This window comes from Suncus etruscus, chromosome 15 (assembly GCF_024139225.1).
Source record: "Suncus etruscus isolate mSunEtr1 chromosome 15, mSunEtr1.pri.cur, whole genome shotgun sequence".
In the NCBI taxonomy this organism is placed as follows: Eukaryota; Metazoa; Chordata; class Mammalia; order Eulipotyphla; family Soricidae; genus Suncus; species Suncus etruscus.
The window spans coordinates 11,141,320-11,157,960 of NC_064862.1; the positions used below are offsets into that span (position 1 = coordinate 11,141,320).

At 35.4% G+C, this 16,641-nt stretch overlaps 1 protein-coding gene across 1 annotated transcript in view; it reads left to right on the forward strand.

The window, feature by feature from the left end:
• ADGRG6 (adhesion G protein-coupled receptor G6) overlaps nt 1–16,641 on the forward strand; it is a 176,877-nt gene that overhangs the window by 103,150 nt on the left and 57,086 nt on the right. The window contains exon 5 of the mRNA XM_049789320.1: nt 1,169–1,237. Coding sequence (XP_049645277.1) covers nt 1,169–1,237 — 69 coding nt within the window. The remainder of the gene's footprint in view (nt 1–1,168; nt 1,238–16,641) is intronic.

Genomic DNA, 16,641 nt, shown 5'->3' on the forward strand with positions numbered 1-16,641 from the left:
CCTCTGGTCTGCTGAGCACTTAAAACATTCAGAGATCTCGTAGGAAAGATAGAAAATGTTGAAACATAACATTAGAATAGCTATTATAGAAATCTCCTTCTAAATAAAATGTATATTTAATTAAATATATTTATTTAATTATATGTAAATAGTCACATATATTTTTCAGTAAATATAAGTTGGCATGAATATATGTGCTTACTTACACACTTGATTATATGTAAATTTATTCTTCTGTTATTATTTAAAATATGCTTTGTAATAAGTTTGTCTTTTGTTTTGTTTTGGGCCACACCTGGTGGTGCTCAGGGGTTACTCCTGGCTGTCTGCTCAAAAGTAGCTCCTGGCAGGCACTGGGGATCATAAGGGACACTGGGATTTGAACCAACCACTTGGTTGCCGCTGTGGTATCACTTCGGGCCCATAAGTTTGTCTTATCTTTTCTACCTCAACCTGTTGGTAAATGTCTGTTAATTGTCAAAAGAGATTTAGTACAACTGAGAAATCCTTGTCTAGAAAATCAGTTCAAAACCTGTTTCCTGAGGACAGTAAAAACCTGAAATGACACAGACACCAGTTTGAAATTATAGAAACATTTCTGTTATTACAAATTACATAGATGATGGGGAGTTGGAGCAATAGCATAAGGATGGCTTGCAAGTGGCTGACCCAGGATAGACCTGGGTTTAATCCCTGGCCTCCCATATAGTCCCTTGAGCCAGGAGTGATTTCTGAGCACAATGCCAAGAGTAATCCCTGAGTGTCACCGGGTATGGTCCAAAAACAAAAGAAAAATAATAAAAATTACATAGATGAGTGTCTATAATCAGAAATATGCATTTGTCAGTAAAACATTCAAATTAACTCACAAAGTCTTGTCATTATATATGTGAAATTAGTCCTCATTGTTCTCCTAAAACTTAAGTATCAAAGGCATTTCTTTTGTTTTATTTTGTGCATTGATAATCTATCAATTGAGTTAAAAATGTTGAAACAAATTTTAATAACCTTATTTACTTTTTCTGGAAATAAGTAAATCACAAAGCATGTAAAAGACTTTCTTGTCAGGAGTATTGAGAGGTAGCCACTTATTAGTCACATGCTTCATATTGTTTTTCCTGGATAACATCACTAGACCCAACTAGCTTATATTTTTATTTGCATCAAGGTTCCTACCTGATCCCACTTCCGGCAGCAGAACTGGCCAGCTGTACAGATTTGGGGACACTCTGTCAAGGTAAGGAATCAGCGTCGTTTTATTCAGTTTCTCTATGTGTCCTATTTGCTCTTTTAATCAATGTCACTGTCTCTGCTTTTATTTTTATCTTAATTTATGCTTGAGGAACAGAAAACAGCAAAACTGAGAAGAATTGCTGGATGCATATTTGCTGCGTGGATGCCCAGTGCAGAAAGAATGTTTTCCCATATAGGATGGCTATATTACCATAAAGCAATGAAGTTTAAAATGTGAATCATTATTTACTATTAGAATAGAGCTAATTTCATTTTCTCCTCTATTTTCTAGGAATGTTGCAAAATACCAACTTTGCCATGCAATATTTTGTAGCCATATTTATTTATAAAAACCAGTGGGGAAAATTAAACTGAACATTCAATTAAGCTAAACAAAAGCCCTGATGCAACTTATGATGCACAATATGGCTTGAATATTAAAATTAAAAAATGACCATACTGATTATTATTAATGGAATTATGCCTAATGGCTATATTATGGTCAAGGTTTTAGTTTTGTACTAAATAACAGCATATCAAGTAATATATTAATCAATTTTAAAATAATATTTTGCTTTACTTTTATCATTGCTTTACCTAATAACAAAGCCTTTTATCTATAATTCTATTAAACATTTCTTTGAAAATTAATATGATGTATATGTCACATTAAAAATTGTGAAGTTACAGGACCAGAGTGGTGGCACAAGCAGGTACCACTGGATGTGGTCCCCCAAAATTCCTTGAGAAGGTAATTTTTTGCCTAATCACTTAAATATCAAATTTAACAAAATAGTAAGTAGTAAATATAAAAAAACTGTTCTTGCATATATGAATATACAAAAGTACTGCAGAGACAACTAAATGAAAATTTTTATAATTTTTATGCAAATAATTTTTCAGAATCCTTGTAGAATTATTGCCAAAGATTTGCATACGGATTTAATCTTTGAGAATTTTAGTAGTGTCAGAAATATGACTATGACATAATCCTTTGAAAATTCTCCCCCGTAATACCCTTTTAAAATCCACTTATTTATCAACATTTAGAAAACTTATTAGGTATATCATTTGTTTTATTTATCTTGTCAAAGACAAAAGCATTTTCTTCTGATATTTTATTTTTCTAGTCTCAGTGTATTGGAAGACTGTTTAAATTACTTGTAAATTGGTAGGTCCAGTATAGACTCCCTTCACTAACTTTTGGGTAAAAAGTAAACTTAGGAAAAATTTCTAGAAAGCTTCAGTAATATTCTGCGTGGTCATAAATGTTCATGATAGATGTAAGTTTAGGATAAAAATTTTCTAGTGTTTCTTTGTGCTATTTCCATAATCTGTGCAGCATGACATCAAAGGTCCTGTTAAATCATTCTTAATAAGTTCTAAAGAAGATATAGCTTTTTTTCTTTTTCTTATTAATTATCTATTATCTTTGGTGACAAGAAGTGGTCTCTACTCCTCTATATATTGCATGTATTAATTATAGATTGCTGATTCATATTAACTGTCATGTTCTTCTTGCAATATTATATCTTTCTCATATTTATTACCAGCTATTCTAAACTCTCCTAGTACTACACCACCCACTGTCACCACTAACATGCCTGTTACTAATAGAACCGATAAACAAAGAAATGGTAAGAAATCATTACTTTTTATAATTGTATAATTATAAAATTGTATAATTGTATAATTATAATTTTATAATTGTATATATGTATATATTGTATATATGAAATGATAAAATTGTTTTTTGGGTACAAGTAGTCAACTTTTAATTGATCTGTAATGTTCTATTGATTTCATATGTACTGTATAATTAATTTTTAATATCTCTCTACATTAATATATATTCATAGAAATGATTTCTATGTTAAGACTAATATCTATCTAAAGAACATAGTAGGGGAGATCTAAAACCCAAAGACAACTTGCCACTTTGTGGGGTGGGGGAGTGTAGGATAGGCCAGGGAAGGAATCACTACAATGATAGAGAGAAGAGCCACCCTGGATTAGAACTATGTGCTGAAAGGAGGTAACATGTGCATAATAATATATTAATAACAGTATGGTAAACAGTATGGTAATGCCTAAAGAAAAAGAAAGCAGTGCCTGTCTTAGAGGCAGTGCGTGTCATGGAGGCGGGAGGAAAACTGGGGACAATGGTAGAGGAAAGTGGACACTGGTGAAATAATTGGTGTTGGAACATTGTACTCCTGAAATTTTATTATAAATAATTTTGTAACTGCAATTTACAGTGACTCAATTAGAATAATTTAATACAAAACTAATATGTATCACAGTATATAGCTTAACTTTTTTTATTATGAGAAATTTTAGATTTACTCTTGCCATTTTGAAAAGTGCAGTATTTTATTATCATTTACTTGCTAATCCAATTTTTACTTGGTGTTGTAAACTATAATTACCAGGCTTTAGATTTTTTGGCATTTACTTTATTACTGGAGAGTCGAAAGTTGTAGTCTAAATGTATGAATACTTAATGTTTAAACAGATTTATGTTATCAAAATCAGGCAGTGTGTTTGTACTTTTGCAAGTCTATTAAAATACATAAGAATTTGTTTTGCTTGTGTTCTCCACTCTAATAATCAGTAAAATGTATATATTTCTGGTTTTCTTTTGCATTGTTAGGTGAGGATCCTTTAAGAGAAAGATTTAAGATTCAAACATTTAATTAAAGGAATTAATGTAATTCATCTTATAGATATGGAAAAAGTTATGCATATTTGTCAGCTTTTCTCTGTAGCAAGTTAGGCTTTTAAGGATTTTTACAATTTGTCAAACTAATTTATTTTTACTGAAGTCAACATTATGTTTTGTATGTTACATTTATATAATTTTATATGTTGAATTATGCTTTTTTTGTTGAGTAATAATTAAGTGAATCATCAATCATTTAAAATTTTTCTTTATATACTTTTCTATTTATATTAGTTATAACTCAAATATAACAAATAGTAAAGAAAAAAGCAAAGGAATTTTCAGTTGAATTGATTTATTTAATCTGCTACTATATGGATTAAGTACATATCTTTTTGGTAGTTGGAAGTAAATATTTTCAGTGTCTTCAAATAAAAGGAATTCCAATGAGGTGATCTCACCATTGCCTTGAACACAGTAATATTCTCAAATATTAAATATTAAAAGCAAAGGAATTTTCTCCACACATTCATTTAGCTGAGACTATGACATCTGCAATGTATCACCAGGAACATCAAACCCTGAGAAAAAAGCCAAAATAGACCACATTTTCTCCTTTAGATTTAAGACATATCAATTCCTCTGTACTCTGTTTAAATTGAAATTATGGAATATCTTATGTGAAACATAGCTATTAATTTTATAAAGTTATAAAGACTTCGACTCAAGGAAGTGTTTATGGTTATTTTGATAGCCACATGAAGATTTATGAAGGAGCAAAAATCCCAGCCCCCTCACTCCAAGAAAGTACCAGTAGCTGATGTTTTCAGTGCATATTTTACATGGATTCCAGCCAGTAGATGGGAATATTATAATTCTAACGAAGCATTTTGCTCTTTGTATCTTCATACAAAGAGCCTCTGTGGCTTTCTCCCCCCAAGGACTGGCACATCCTCTCCTGCCCAAGAACGTTTCTATGATGCTGCAGAGGCTTGGACTTGGTAGAGTGGAGCTGTATTCACTCCATCATGTCATTTCTGACATTCTTGAAAAGAGCCTTGTTTCGTCCATCTCTCTCTGCGTCATAGCCTTCGTTGGCATTTTAACAAAGCAAGCGAATGTTAGAGTTGGTTAAAATGGTCTGACTTGACCACATGAAAGAAAAAAAATCCCTCATGATTCTTTATAATTAAATTAAATTAAAATAACCCCAAATTAATAATTTAAACTATCATTAGTTAATAATTAAATTAATTAATTGAATACTTAAATTGAAATAATTAAAACAATTGGTTTAGCAATTAAATTAAAATATTAATTAAATGATAAATTAAAAATAATTCCAGGTTTAAGAAATAAATATATTAAAGTCATACACAGTAGAAATATTCTCAAAATTGTGTAGACAGATTTCTATACCCTCTGAACAATTTTTCCATATTGTTAAACTCCTTATCATAACACTTCAACAATTTTTTATTTAAATTGACACAAATTTTAGTTTAAATATTTTTATTTTTTGAGAGAGTAATGTCATCATTCCAAAATAAAATAGTACAATTTTTATATCCTCTGAACAATTTTACCACATCCTTGAACTATCTATACTAACTCTTTAATAATTTTACTATTGTTTAAATCCTTGTTATTTTTGTGGAGAGAGTAATATTGTTATTCCAAAATGGAATTAGTACAACTAGTTTTAAAAATAAATGAAAACAATAACATTATGTTAGCCTTTTGTTGGTCTGTAGCCTTCTCACACACATTGGTATCTGAAAACTGCATATCTTCTTAGAAGACAGAGCATTAATAAATTGAGATTCCCTCTCCCTTTGGTATAATTAAGTTGGAAATAATAAAAAAGAGCATCATATGAAAACCAGAACGTTAGTACAGTGGATTTGCATTTGCCTTGTGGCCAACCCAGGTTTGATCCCTGAATCTCAAATGAGCCTCCAAGCATCACACCAGGAATGCTGAGTGCTGAGTTCTGAGTAATCTTAGAGCATTTCAGGGTGTAGTCAAAAAAAAAAAAAAAAAAAAAGAGCATCACTTGTTCACCTCGAGACTAAGTAGAACTTTGTATACATCAGATATGAACTACTTAAAAGTTTGCATGCGGGGGCCGGGCGGTGGCGCTGGAGGTAAGGTGCCTGCCTTGCCTGCGCTAACCTAGGACGGACCGCGGTTCGATCCCCCGGTGCCCCACATGGTCCCCCAAGAAGCCAGGAGCAACTTCTGAGCGCATAGCCAGGAGTAACCCCTGAGCGTCACAGGGTGTGGCCCAAAAAAACCAAAAAAAAAAAAAAAAAAGTTTGCATGTACTGTCAACATTTTTTTTTTTTTTTTTTTTTTAGTTTTTGGGTCACACCCAGTGGTGCTCAGGGGTTACTCCTGGCTGTCGGCTCAGAAATAGCTCCTGGCAGGCACAGGAGACCATATGGGACACCGGGATTCGAACCAACCACCTTTGGTCCTGGATCGGCTGCTTGCAGGGCAAACGCCGCTGTGCTATCTCTCCGGGCCCACTGTCAACATTTTCAGTTGTTTTCTTTTAGTGGTGTCTTTATATCAGCAAGGAGAATGATTAAACTTTTTCACACCTACAAGTGGATTCATTGGAAAATCCCAGTTTTAAGAAAACTTGACATTACTATTGAATATGTTATTTATCTTATCCAATCTTTTGAATTCAAAACAATTTCTGAGTTTTTGATCATGATAAACCTGTGTGGGAAAGTGAAAAAGAGTGAAATAATTGGGCAACAACAAGAAATATTTCTTAAATATAACAATAAACTGCTTTAAACAACTTTTGCACAAGGTTCTAATATTTTGGTACATAGTGTTTTTTTCTTACCTTGCATTGAGATAAATATTGAGATAAATTTCTATTTACAAATGTAATTTTATTTAGGAGCCTCCAAAATGGTGCCAAGAGAAATCTGGGCCCTTCCCAGTGATTAATCTTTAACCTGTTTGGCAGTGCAATGTAGATACAGTGGTGCTGGCCCTCGGAGTGTTGGTGTATCTGAGTCACTCTGGTGGTGCTTGGGGGGACTTCAGGACCATACCTCATGAAGTTCTAAGGCCTTTAGTGTTGTACCCCAACTCAAGGAACCCAAGAATTGAACAGGGGTTAACAACATACTTGGCAAGTGTCTTAACTTTTGTTTCTATTTTATTTTATTTTATTTTATTTTATTTTATTTTATTTTCTCTTTTCTTTGCTTTTTGGGTCACACTGGTGATGTTCAGGGGTTCTCCTGGGCTATGTGCTCGGAAATTGCTCCTGGTTTGGAGAACCATATGGGACAACGGGGGATCAAACCTCAGTCCATCCTAGGTTAGCATGTGCAAGGCAAATGCCCTACCACTTGCACCACTGCTCTGTCCTCATGTCTTAACCCCATGTCTCTCAAACCCCAGAACAATTTGCCTTTTGAATTAATTTTTTTTTTTTTTTGGTTTTTGGGTCACACCGGCAGTGCTCAGGGGTTACTCCTGGCTCTATGCTCAGAATCGCTCTTTGCAGGCTCAGGGGACCATATGGGATGCCGGAATTTGAACCACTGACTTTCTTCATGCAAGGCAAATGCCTTACCTCTATACTATCTCTCCTACCCTTGAGTTATTTTTTAATACATTCAAAATACAATGTCCTGTCCTGTCTTCTGAACCTCTTGGAAGTGGGCCAAAAAGGGCCCAGAAAATTCACTCTACCAGAGGCTCCAGAAGCTCCACTTTGCTATGTGGCCATGCACTCTCTCTAAGGAAAGAACGCCACTGCAACAAAAAGAAAAAATCACACTAAGAATTATACTGGATCACTGAAGCCCAGCATTTCTCCCCAGACTGTTGTCTCTGCTGCATGCTCAGGCCTAAGATGTGATCCTGTGCAAGGCTTCATCCATGGAGAACTCCCCTTCCATGGAGGCAAGTCAACCCACCCAGAAAGGGCAGAACAAGAGGAGTGTGGCCGCACACATCATTTAGCCAATGAATACCACCACAACACGTAGAAAAACCCACAATACAAGTGTGACAAGGAGGAAACAACACAGGCCAGCATCAGACATAGAGAATGAATATGACAATTCTGATGACCAGAAAACGGCCAACCAACTAATCAATCTCTCAGATAAGGAGGTTAGGCAAGAAATATGGAAGAAGATCAAAGAACTCAAAGAAACCATGGGTCGAGTTGGAAAGAACACTAATAAGAACCAAGAAAATATGAAGACAGAAATCACAAAACTCCAAGCTGAAATAACAGGTCAAATAACAGGCCTGAAAAACTCACTAAAAGAATTGAATGACAAGATGAATACGCTCTCCAACAGGCTAACAGAACCTGAGAATAGAATTGGTGCTGTGGAAGATGAGATAAATAACAACTCCATACAGTGAGAGAGATTGGAAAAAAACTTAAAGCAAATGAACAGACAATGGAAAAAATAGTCAAAGAATGGGAAGAGATGAAAATAGAAGTCTATGAAAAGCTCAACAGAAACAACTTAAGAATCATTGGAGTCTCAGAGACCCAGGAAGAAAATTTCCAGGAAGAATCAATGGTCAAGAACATCATTAAAGAGAAAGTTCCAGAGCTAAAGAATATATGTAATCAAATTCTGCATGCCCGAAGAGTACCAACCAAAAGAGATCCCAGAAAAAATACCCCAAGACACATCCTAGTCACAATGATGAATCCCACAGAGATAGAATTCTGAAAGCAGCAAGATCAAAAAAGGAAATTAAATTCAAGGAAACATCCTTGAGATTTACAGCAGACCTGTCACCAGAAACAGTCAAGGCCAGAAAGCAGTGGTGGGACGTAGTGACAAAACTCAATGAAATAAATGCAACGCCAAGAATACTGTATGCAGCAAAACTCACTTTCCGGTTTGACGAAAGAATACATGGTTTCACAGACAAAAAACAGCTAAGAAACTTTACAGACTCAAAACCAGTCTTAAGAGAAAAACTGACAGACCTAATTTAAGACAAGACTGACCAAAACACACATCAAATTTCGATATACAGATGGCACTAAATCCCAGGACAATTCCTTCTCTCAATGTCAATGGACTAAATGCACAGGTTAAGAGACAAAGAGTGGCAAAATGGATAAAAAAAAAATCAAACCAATCTTCTGCTGCCCTCAAAAAACGCACCTGAATAGTCAGAATAAACATAGACTCAAAAAAAAAGACTAGAGGAAAAGTATCCAAGCAAACAATACCCATAAAAAGCTGGAGTGGCCATATTAATATCAAATGATGGAAACTTTATACTCAGGAAAGTTGTAAAGGACAAAGATGGACACTTTGTATTAATCAAGCAGGAAGAAATCACTCTCCTAAACATATATGCACCGAATGAGAGGCCAGCAAAATATATAATACAATTGTTGACAAATTTGAAAAATAATATAAATAACAACACAATAATTGTGGGGGACTTCAACACGGCTTTGTCAATACTAGATAGGTCAACCAGACTGAAACTTACTAGACCGACCTGAGAAGAGAAATGGAGAAAGAAGCCTAGTAGATATATATAGAACACTCCATCCCCAGAAACCTGGACACACATTTTTCTCCAATGTACATGGGGCATTCTCCATGATAAACTATATGATAGCACATAAAACATACCTCCATAATAGCAAGAAGATAGAAATTTTTCAGGCTATCTTTGCTGACCATAAGGCTCTGAAATTATATGTGAATTCAAAAGGAACACAGAAGAAAAACGTTAACGCCTGGAAGTTAAACAGCATCATACTGAATAACCAGTGGGTCCCAGATTAAATCAAAGAGGAAATCAAAACTTTCCTGAAAACAAATGATAATAAAGACACAAACTATCAGAACTTATGGGACACAGCAAATGCAGTACTGAGAAGAAAATTTATAGCTTTGCAAGCACACATCAGGAGAAAAGAAGGGGCCAACCTGAATAGCTTGATAACGCAGCTCATAGAATTAGAAAGTACTCAACAAAAGGACCCAAAAATAGGGAGACAGGAGGAAAGAACAAAGCTGAGAGCAGAAATCAATTAAGTAGAAACCCGAAAAACAATCTAAAAAAGATCAACGAATGCAGAAGTTGGTTCTTTGAAAAAATAAACAAGAATGACAGACCACTGACAAAACTAACAAAAAAAGAGAGAGAAATTTGATAACTCATATTAGGAATGAAAAAGGAGAGATCACTACTAATATGGCATAGATTCAAAGGGTAATCAGAAACTACTTTGAGAAACTCTATGCCACTAAAAATGAGAACCTGGAAGAAATGGATAAATTTTTGCATTCTTATAGTCTTCCACGGTTGAATGAAGAGGGTGTAGCATATCTAAGCACCCCATCACTATTGATGAAATTAAAACGGTAATCAAATATTTGCCCAAAAACAAAAGCCGAGGCCCAGATGGATTCACTAATGAATTCTTTCAAACTTTCCAAGGGGAACTACGACCAACCCTGGCAAGACTATTTCATGAAATCAAAAAAGCCAACGTCACCTTGATACCTAAATCAGACAGAGATGCTACGAAAAAGAAAATTACAGACCAATATCGCTGATGAATGCAGATGCAAAGAACCTCAACAAAATCCTGGCAAATAGGATTCAATGCCTCATTAAGAAGATCATTCACTATGATCAAGTAGATTTCATCCCAGGAATGCAAGGATGGTTTAACATCCATGAATCTATCAACATAATACACAATATCAACAACAGAAAAATAAAAATCACATGATCATATAAATAGATGCAGAGAAAGCATTTGATGAGGTCCAACACCCATTCTTGATCAAAACTCTCAGCAAGATGGAAATGGAAGGAACCTTTCTCAATATAGTTAAGGTCATCTACCACAAGCCAGTGGCAAATATTATCCTCAATTGAGAAAAAAAAAGAGCCTTCCCTCTAAATTCTGGCACAAGACAAGGCTGTCCTCTCTCACCACTCCTATTCAACATAGCACTGGAAGTATTTGCTATAGCGATTAGGCAAGTAAAAGATATTAAGGAAATCAAGATAGGAAAGGAAGAAGTCAAGCTTTCTCTGTTTGCAGATGACATGATACTCTAGAGAAAACCCTAGAGACTCTACGAAAAGCTTCTAGAAACAATAGACTCATATAGCAAGGTGGCAGGCTACAAAATTAACACACAAAAATCAATGGCCTTTCTATACGTCAATAATAATAAGGGAAAAATGGACATTAAGAAAACAACCCATTGACAATAGTGCCACACAAACTCAAATATCTTGGAATCAACTTGACTAAAAATGTGAAAGACCTATACAAAGAAAACTATAAAACACTGCTCCAAGAAATAAGAGAGGACACGGAGAAATGGAAGCACATGCCCTGGTCATGGATTGGCAGGATTAATATCATCAAAATGGCAATACTCCCCAAAGCATTGTACAGATTTAATGCGATCCCTCTAAAGACACCCATGACATTCTTCAAAGAAGTGGATTAGGCACTATTGAAATTTGTTAGGAATAATAAACACCCTAGAATAGCTAAAGCAAACATTGGGGAAAATATGTGAGGCATTAATTTCCCCAACTTTAAACTGTACTACAAAGCAATAGTTATCAAAACAGCATGGTACTGGATAAAGATAGGCCCTCAGCTCAGTGGAATAGGCTTGAATACTCAGAGAATGTTCCCCCAGACACCTTATTTTTGATAAAGAAGCAAGAAATCCTAAATGGAGCAAAGAAAGCCTCTTCAACAAGTGGTGTTGGCACAACTGGCTAGCCACTTACAAAAAATTGAACTGAGACCCCCAGTTAACATCATGTATGAATGTAAAATCCAATTGGATGAAAGACCTTGATATCAGACCTGAAAACTTAAGATATACAGAACAAAACGTAGGTAAAACACTCCAGGACATTGAGACTACAGGCATGTTCTTTTTTTATTTTTAACATTTTATTTTACTAATATTTTTTAATTAAACAACTTTATTACATACATGATTGTGTTTGGGTTTTAGTCATGTAAAGAACACCACCCATCACCAGTGCAACATTCCCATGATCAATGTCCCAAATCTCCCTCCCCCAACCAACCCCCGCCTTTACTCTAGACAGGCTTTCTATTTCCCTTGTGCATGCTCATCATTAGGATAGTACAAAACATAGTTATTTCTCTAACTAAACTCATCCCTGTTTGTGGTGAGCTTCATGAGGTGAGCTGTTACTTCCAGCTCTTTTCCTTTTGCGTCTGAAAGTTGTTATTGCAAGAATCATTTTTCTATAGGTTTTAAGAAAAATGACGCAGAATGGTCTTTCTCTCTCTCTCTCTGACTTATTTCACTCAGCATAATCAATTCCATTTACATCCAAAATTTCATGACTTCATCTCTCCTGACACCTGCATAATATTCCATTGTGCATATGTACCACAGTTTCTTTAGCCATTCATCTGTTGAAAGGTATCTTGGCTGTTTCCAGAGTCTTGCTATGGTAAATAGTGCTGCAATGAATATAGGTGTAAGGAACAGGTTTTTGTATTGTATTTTTGTGTTCCTAGGGTATGTTCCTAGGAGTGGTATAGCTGGATCGTATGGGAGCTCGATTTCCAGTTTTTGTAGCAATCTCCATATTGCTTTCCATAAAGGTTGAACTAGATGGCATTCCCACCAGCAGTGGATAAGAGTTCCTTTCTCTCCACATCCCCGCCAACACTGCTTGTTCTCATTCTTTGTGATGTGTGCCAATCTCTGGGGTGTGAGGTGGTACCTAATAGTTGTTTTGATTTGCATCTCCCTGTTGTTTAGTGATGTGGAGCATTTTTTCACGTGTCTTTTGGCCATTTATATTTCTTCTTTGTCAAAGTGTCTGTCCATTTCTTCTCCCCATTTTTTGATGGGATTAGATTTTTTTTCTTGTAAAGTTCTGTCAGTGCCTTGTATATTTTGGAGATTAGCCCCTTATCTGATGGGTATTGGGTGAATAGTTTCTCCCACTCAGTGGGGGGCTCTTGTATTCTGGGAGCTATTTCTTTTGAGGTACAGAAGCTTCTTAGTTTAATATATCTCATCTGTTAATCTCTGCTTTCACTTGCTTAGAGAGTGCAGTTTCCTCTTTAAAGATGCCTTTAGTCTCAATGTCCTGGAGTGTTTTACCTACGTGTTGTTCTATGTATCTTATGGTTTTGGGTCTGATATCAAGGTCGTTCATCCATTTGGATTTAACCTTCATACATGATGTTAACAGCGGGTCTAAGTTCAATTTTTTGCAATTGGCTAGCCAGTTATGCCAACACCACTTGTTGAAGAGGCTTTCTTTGCTCCATTTAGGACTTCTTGCTCCTTTATCAAAAATTAGGTGATTGTATGTCTGGGGAACATTCTCTGAGTATTCAAGCCTATTCCACTGAGCTGAGGGCCTGTCTTTCTTCCAGTACCATGCTGTTTTATAACTATTGCTTTGTAGTACAGTTTAAAGTTGGGGAAAGTAATTCCTGCCATATTCTTTTTCCCAATGATTGCTTTAGCTATTCTAGGGTGTTTATTGTTCCATATGAATTTCAAAAGTGCCTGATCCACTTCTTTGAAGAATGTCATGGGTATCTTTAGAGGAATTGCATTAAATCTGTACAATGCTTTGGGTAGTATTGCCATTTTAATTATATTAATCCTGCCAATCCATGACCAGGGCATTTGCTTCTATTTCTGCGTGTCCTCTCTTATTTCTTGGAGCAGAGTTTTATAATTTTCTTTGTATAGGTCTTTCACATTTTTAGTCAAGTAGATTCCAAAATATTTTACTTTGTGTGGCACTATTGTGAATGGGATTGTTTTCTTAATGTCCATTTCTTCCTTATTACTATTGGTGTATAGAAAGGTCATTGATTTTTGTGTGTTAGTTTTGTAGCCCGCCACCTTGCTGTATGAGTCTATTGTTTCTAGAAGCTTTTTGGTAGAGACTTTAGGGTTTTCTAAGTAGAGTATCATGTCATCTGCAAACAGTGGGAGCTTGACTACTTCCTTTCCTATCTGGATTCCCTTGATATCTTTTTCTTGCCTAATAGCTATAGCGAGTACTTCCAGTGCTATATTGAATAGGAGTGGTGAGAGAGGACAGCCTTGTCTTGTGCCAGAATTTAGAGGGAAGGCTCTTTTTTTTTCTCCATTGAGGACAATATTTGTCTCTGGCTTGTGGTAGATGGCCTTAACTATATTGAGAAAGGTTAACTATATTGAGAAAGGTTCCTTCCATTTCCATCTTGCTGAGAGTTTTGATCAAGAATGGATATTGGACCTTATCAAATGCTTTTTCTGAGTCTATTGATATAATTATGTGGTTTCAATTTTTCTTGTTGGTGATGTTGTGTATTATGTTGATAGATTTATGGATGTTAAACTAGACTTTCATTCCTGAGATGAAACCTACTTGATTATAGTGGATGATCTTAATGAGGCATTGAATCCTATTTGCCAGGATTTTGTTGAGGATCTTTGCATCTGTATTCATCAGCAATATTGGTCTGTAATTTTCTTTTTTTGGAAGCATCTCTGTCTGGTTTAGGTATCAAAGTGATGTTGGCTTCATAAAAGCTATTTGGAAGTGTTTTTTTTTTTTTTTGTTCGATTTCATGAAAGAGTCTTGCCAGAATTGGTAGAAGTTCCTCTTCAGAGGTTTGAAAGAATTCATTAGTGAATCCATCGTGGCCTTGACTTTTGTTTTTGTGCAGACATTTGATTACTGTCTTAATTTACTCAATAGTGATGGGTGTGTTTATATATGCTACATCCTTTTCATTCAATTGTGGAAGATTATTAGAATCCAAAAATTTATCCATTTCTTCCAGGTTCTCATTTTTAGTGGTATAGAGTTTCTCTAATTAGTTTATGATTATCTTTTGGATCTCTACCATATCAGTAGTGATCTCTTCTTTTTCATTCCTAATATAAGTTATCAAGTTTCTCTCTCTCTCTTTTATGTTAGTTTTGACAGTGGTCTATCAATCTTGTTTATTTTTTCAAAGAACCAACTTCTGCTTTCGTTGATCTTTTGGATTGTTTTTCGGGTATCCACTTCATTGATTTCTGCACTCAGCTTTGTTCTTTCCTTCTGTCTCCATATTTTTGGGTCCTTTTGTTGAGTACTTTCTAATTCTATGGACTGCATCTTTAAGCTATTCAGGTATGCCCCTTCTTCTTTCCTGATGTGTGCTTACAAAGCTATAAATTATTCTCTCAGTACCGCTTTTGCTGTGTCCCATAGGTTCTGATAGTTTGTGTCTCCATTTTCATTTGTTTCTAGGAAGGTTTTGATTTCTTCTTTGATTTCATCTCGCACCCACTGGTTATTCAGTATTAGGCTTTTTAACTTTCAGGCATTAAAGTTTTTCTTTGTGTTCCTTTGTTCTTCATAAATAATTTCAGGGCTTTGTGTCAGCGAAGGTAGCCTGCAAATTTTCTATCCTCTTGATATTATGGAGGTATATTTTATGTGCCAGCATGTAGTCTATCCTGGAGAATGTCCCATGTACATTAGAGAAGAATGTGTATCTGGGCTTTTGGGGTGGAGTGTCCTGTATATATCTACTAGGCCTCTTTCTTCCATTTATCTTTTGAGGTCTAGTATATTCTTGTTGGGTTTCAGTCTGGTTGACCTGCCAAGTGTAGACAATGCCGTGTTGAGTTCTCCCACAATTATTGTTATTGTTATTATTTTTCAGATTTGTCAACAATTTTATTAAATATTTTGCTGGCACCTCATTTGGTACATATATGTTTAGGAGAGTGATTTCTTCCTGCTGTATGTATCCCTTGATTAATACAAAATGTCCATTGTTGTCCCTTAAAACTTTCCTGAGTATAAAGTTTGCATCATCTGATATTAGTATGGCCACTCCAGCTTTTTTATGGGTGTTGTTTGCTTGGATGATTTTCCTCCAACCTTTTATTTTGAGTCTATGTTTGTTCTGACTATTCAGGTGTGTTTCTTGTAGGCAGCAGAAGGTTGGATTGAGTTTTTTGATCCATTTAGACACTCTGTGTCTATTAACTGGTGCATTTAGTCCATTGACATTGAGAGAAAGAATTGTCCTGGGAGTTGGTGCCATCTTTATATCGAAGTCTGGTGTGTCTGTTTTTCAGTCTTGTCTTAAAGTAGGCCATTCTGGTTTTCTTTTAAGAATGGTTTTGAGTCTGTAAAGTTTCTGAGCTGTTGTTTGTCTGTGAAACCATGTATTGTTCCTTCAAACCTGAAAGTGAGTTTTGCTGGTGCAGTATTCTAGGTGAAGCATTTATTTCATTGAGTTTTGTAACTATGTCCCACCACTGCCATCTGGACTTGAGTGTGTCCGGTGACAGGTCTGCAGTAAATGTCAAGGATGTTCCCTTGAATGTAATTTCTCTTTTCGATCTTGCTGCTTTCAGAATTCTGTCTCTTTCTGTGGGATTCATCATTGTGACTAGGATTTGTCTTGGTGTGTTTTTTCTAGGGTCTCTTTTAGTTGGTACTCTTTGGGCATGCAGGATTTGATCGCATGTATTCATTAGCTCTGGTACTTTCTCTTTAATGATGTTCTTGACCATTGATTCTTCCTGGAGATTTTCTTCCTGGGTCTCTGGGACTCCAATAATTCTTAAGTTGTTTCTGTTGAGCTTATCAAAGACTTCTATTTTCATCTGTTCCCATTCTTTGAGTAATTTTTCCATTGTTTGATCATTTGCTTTAAGGCTTTTTTCCAT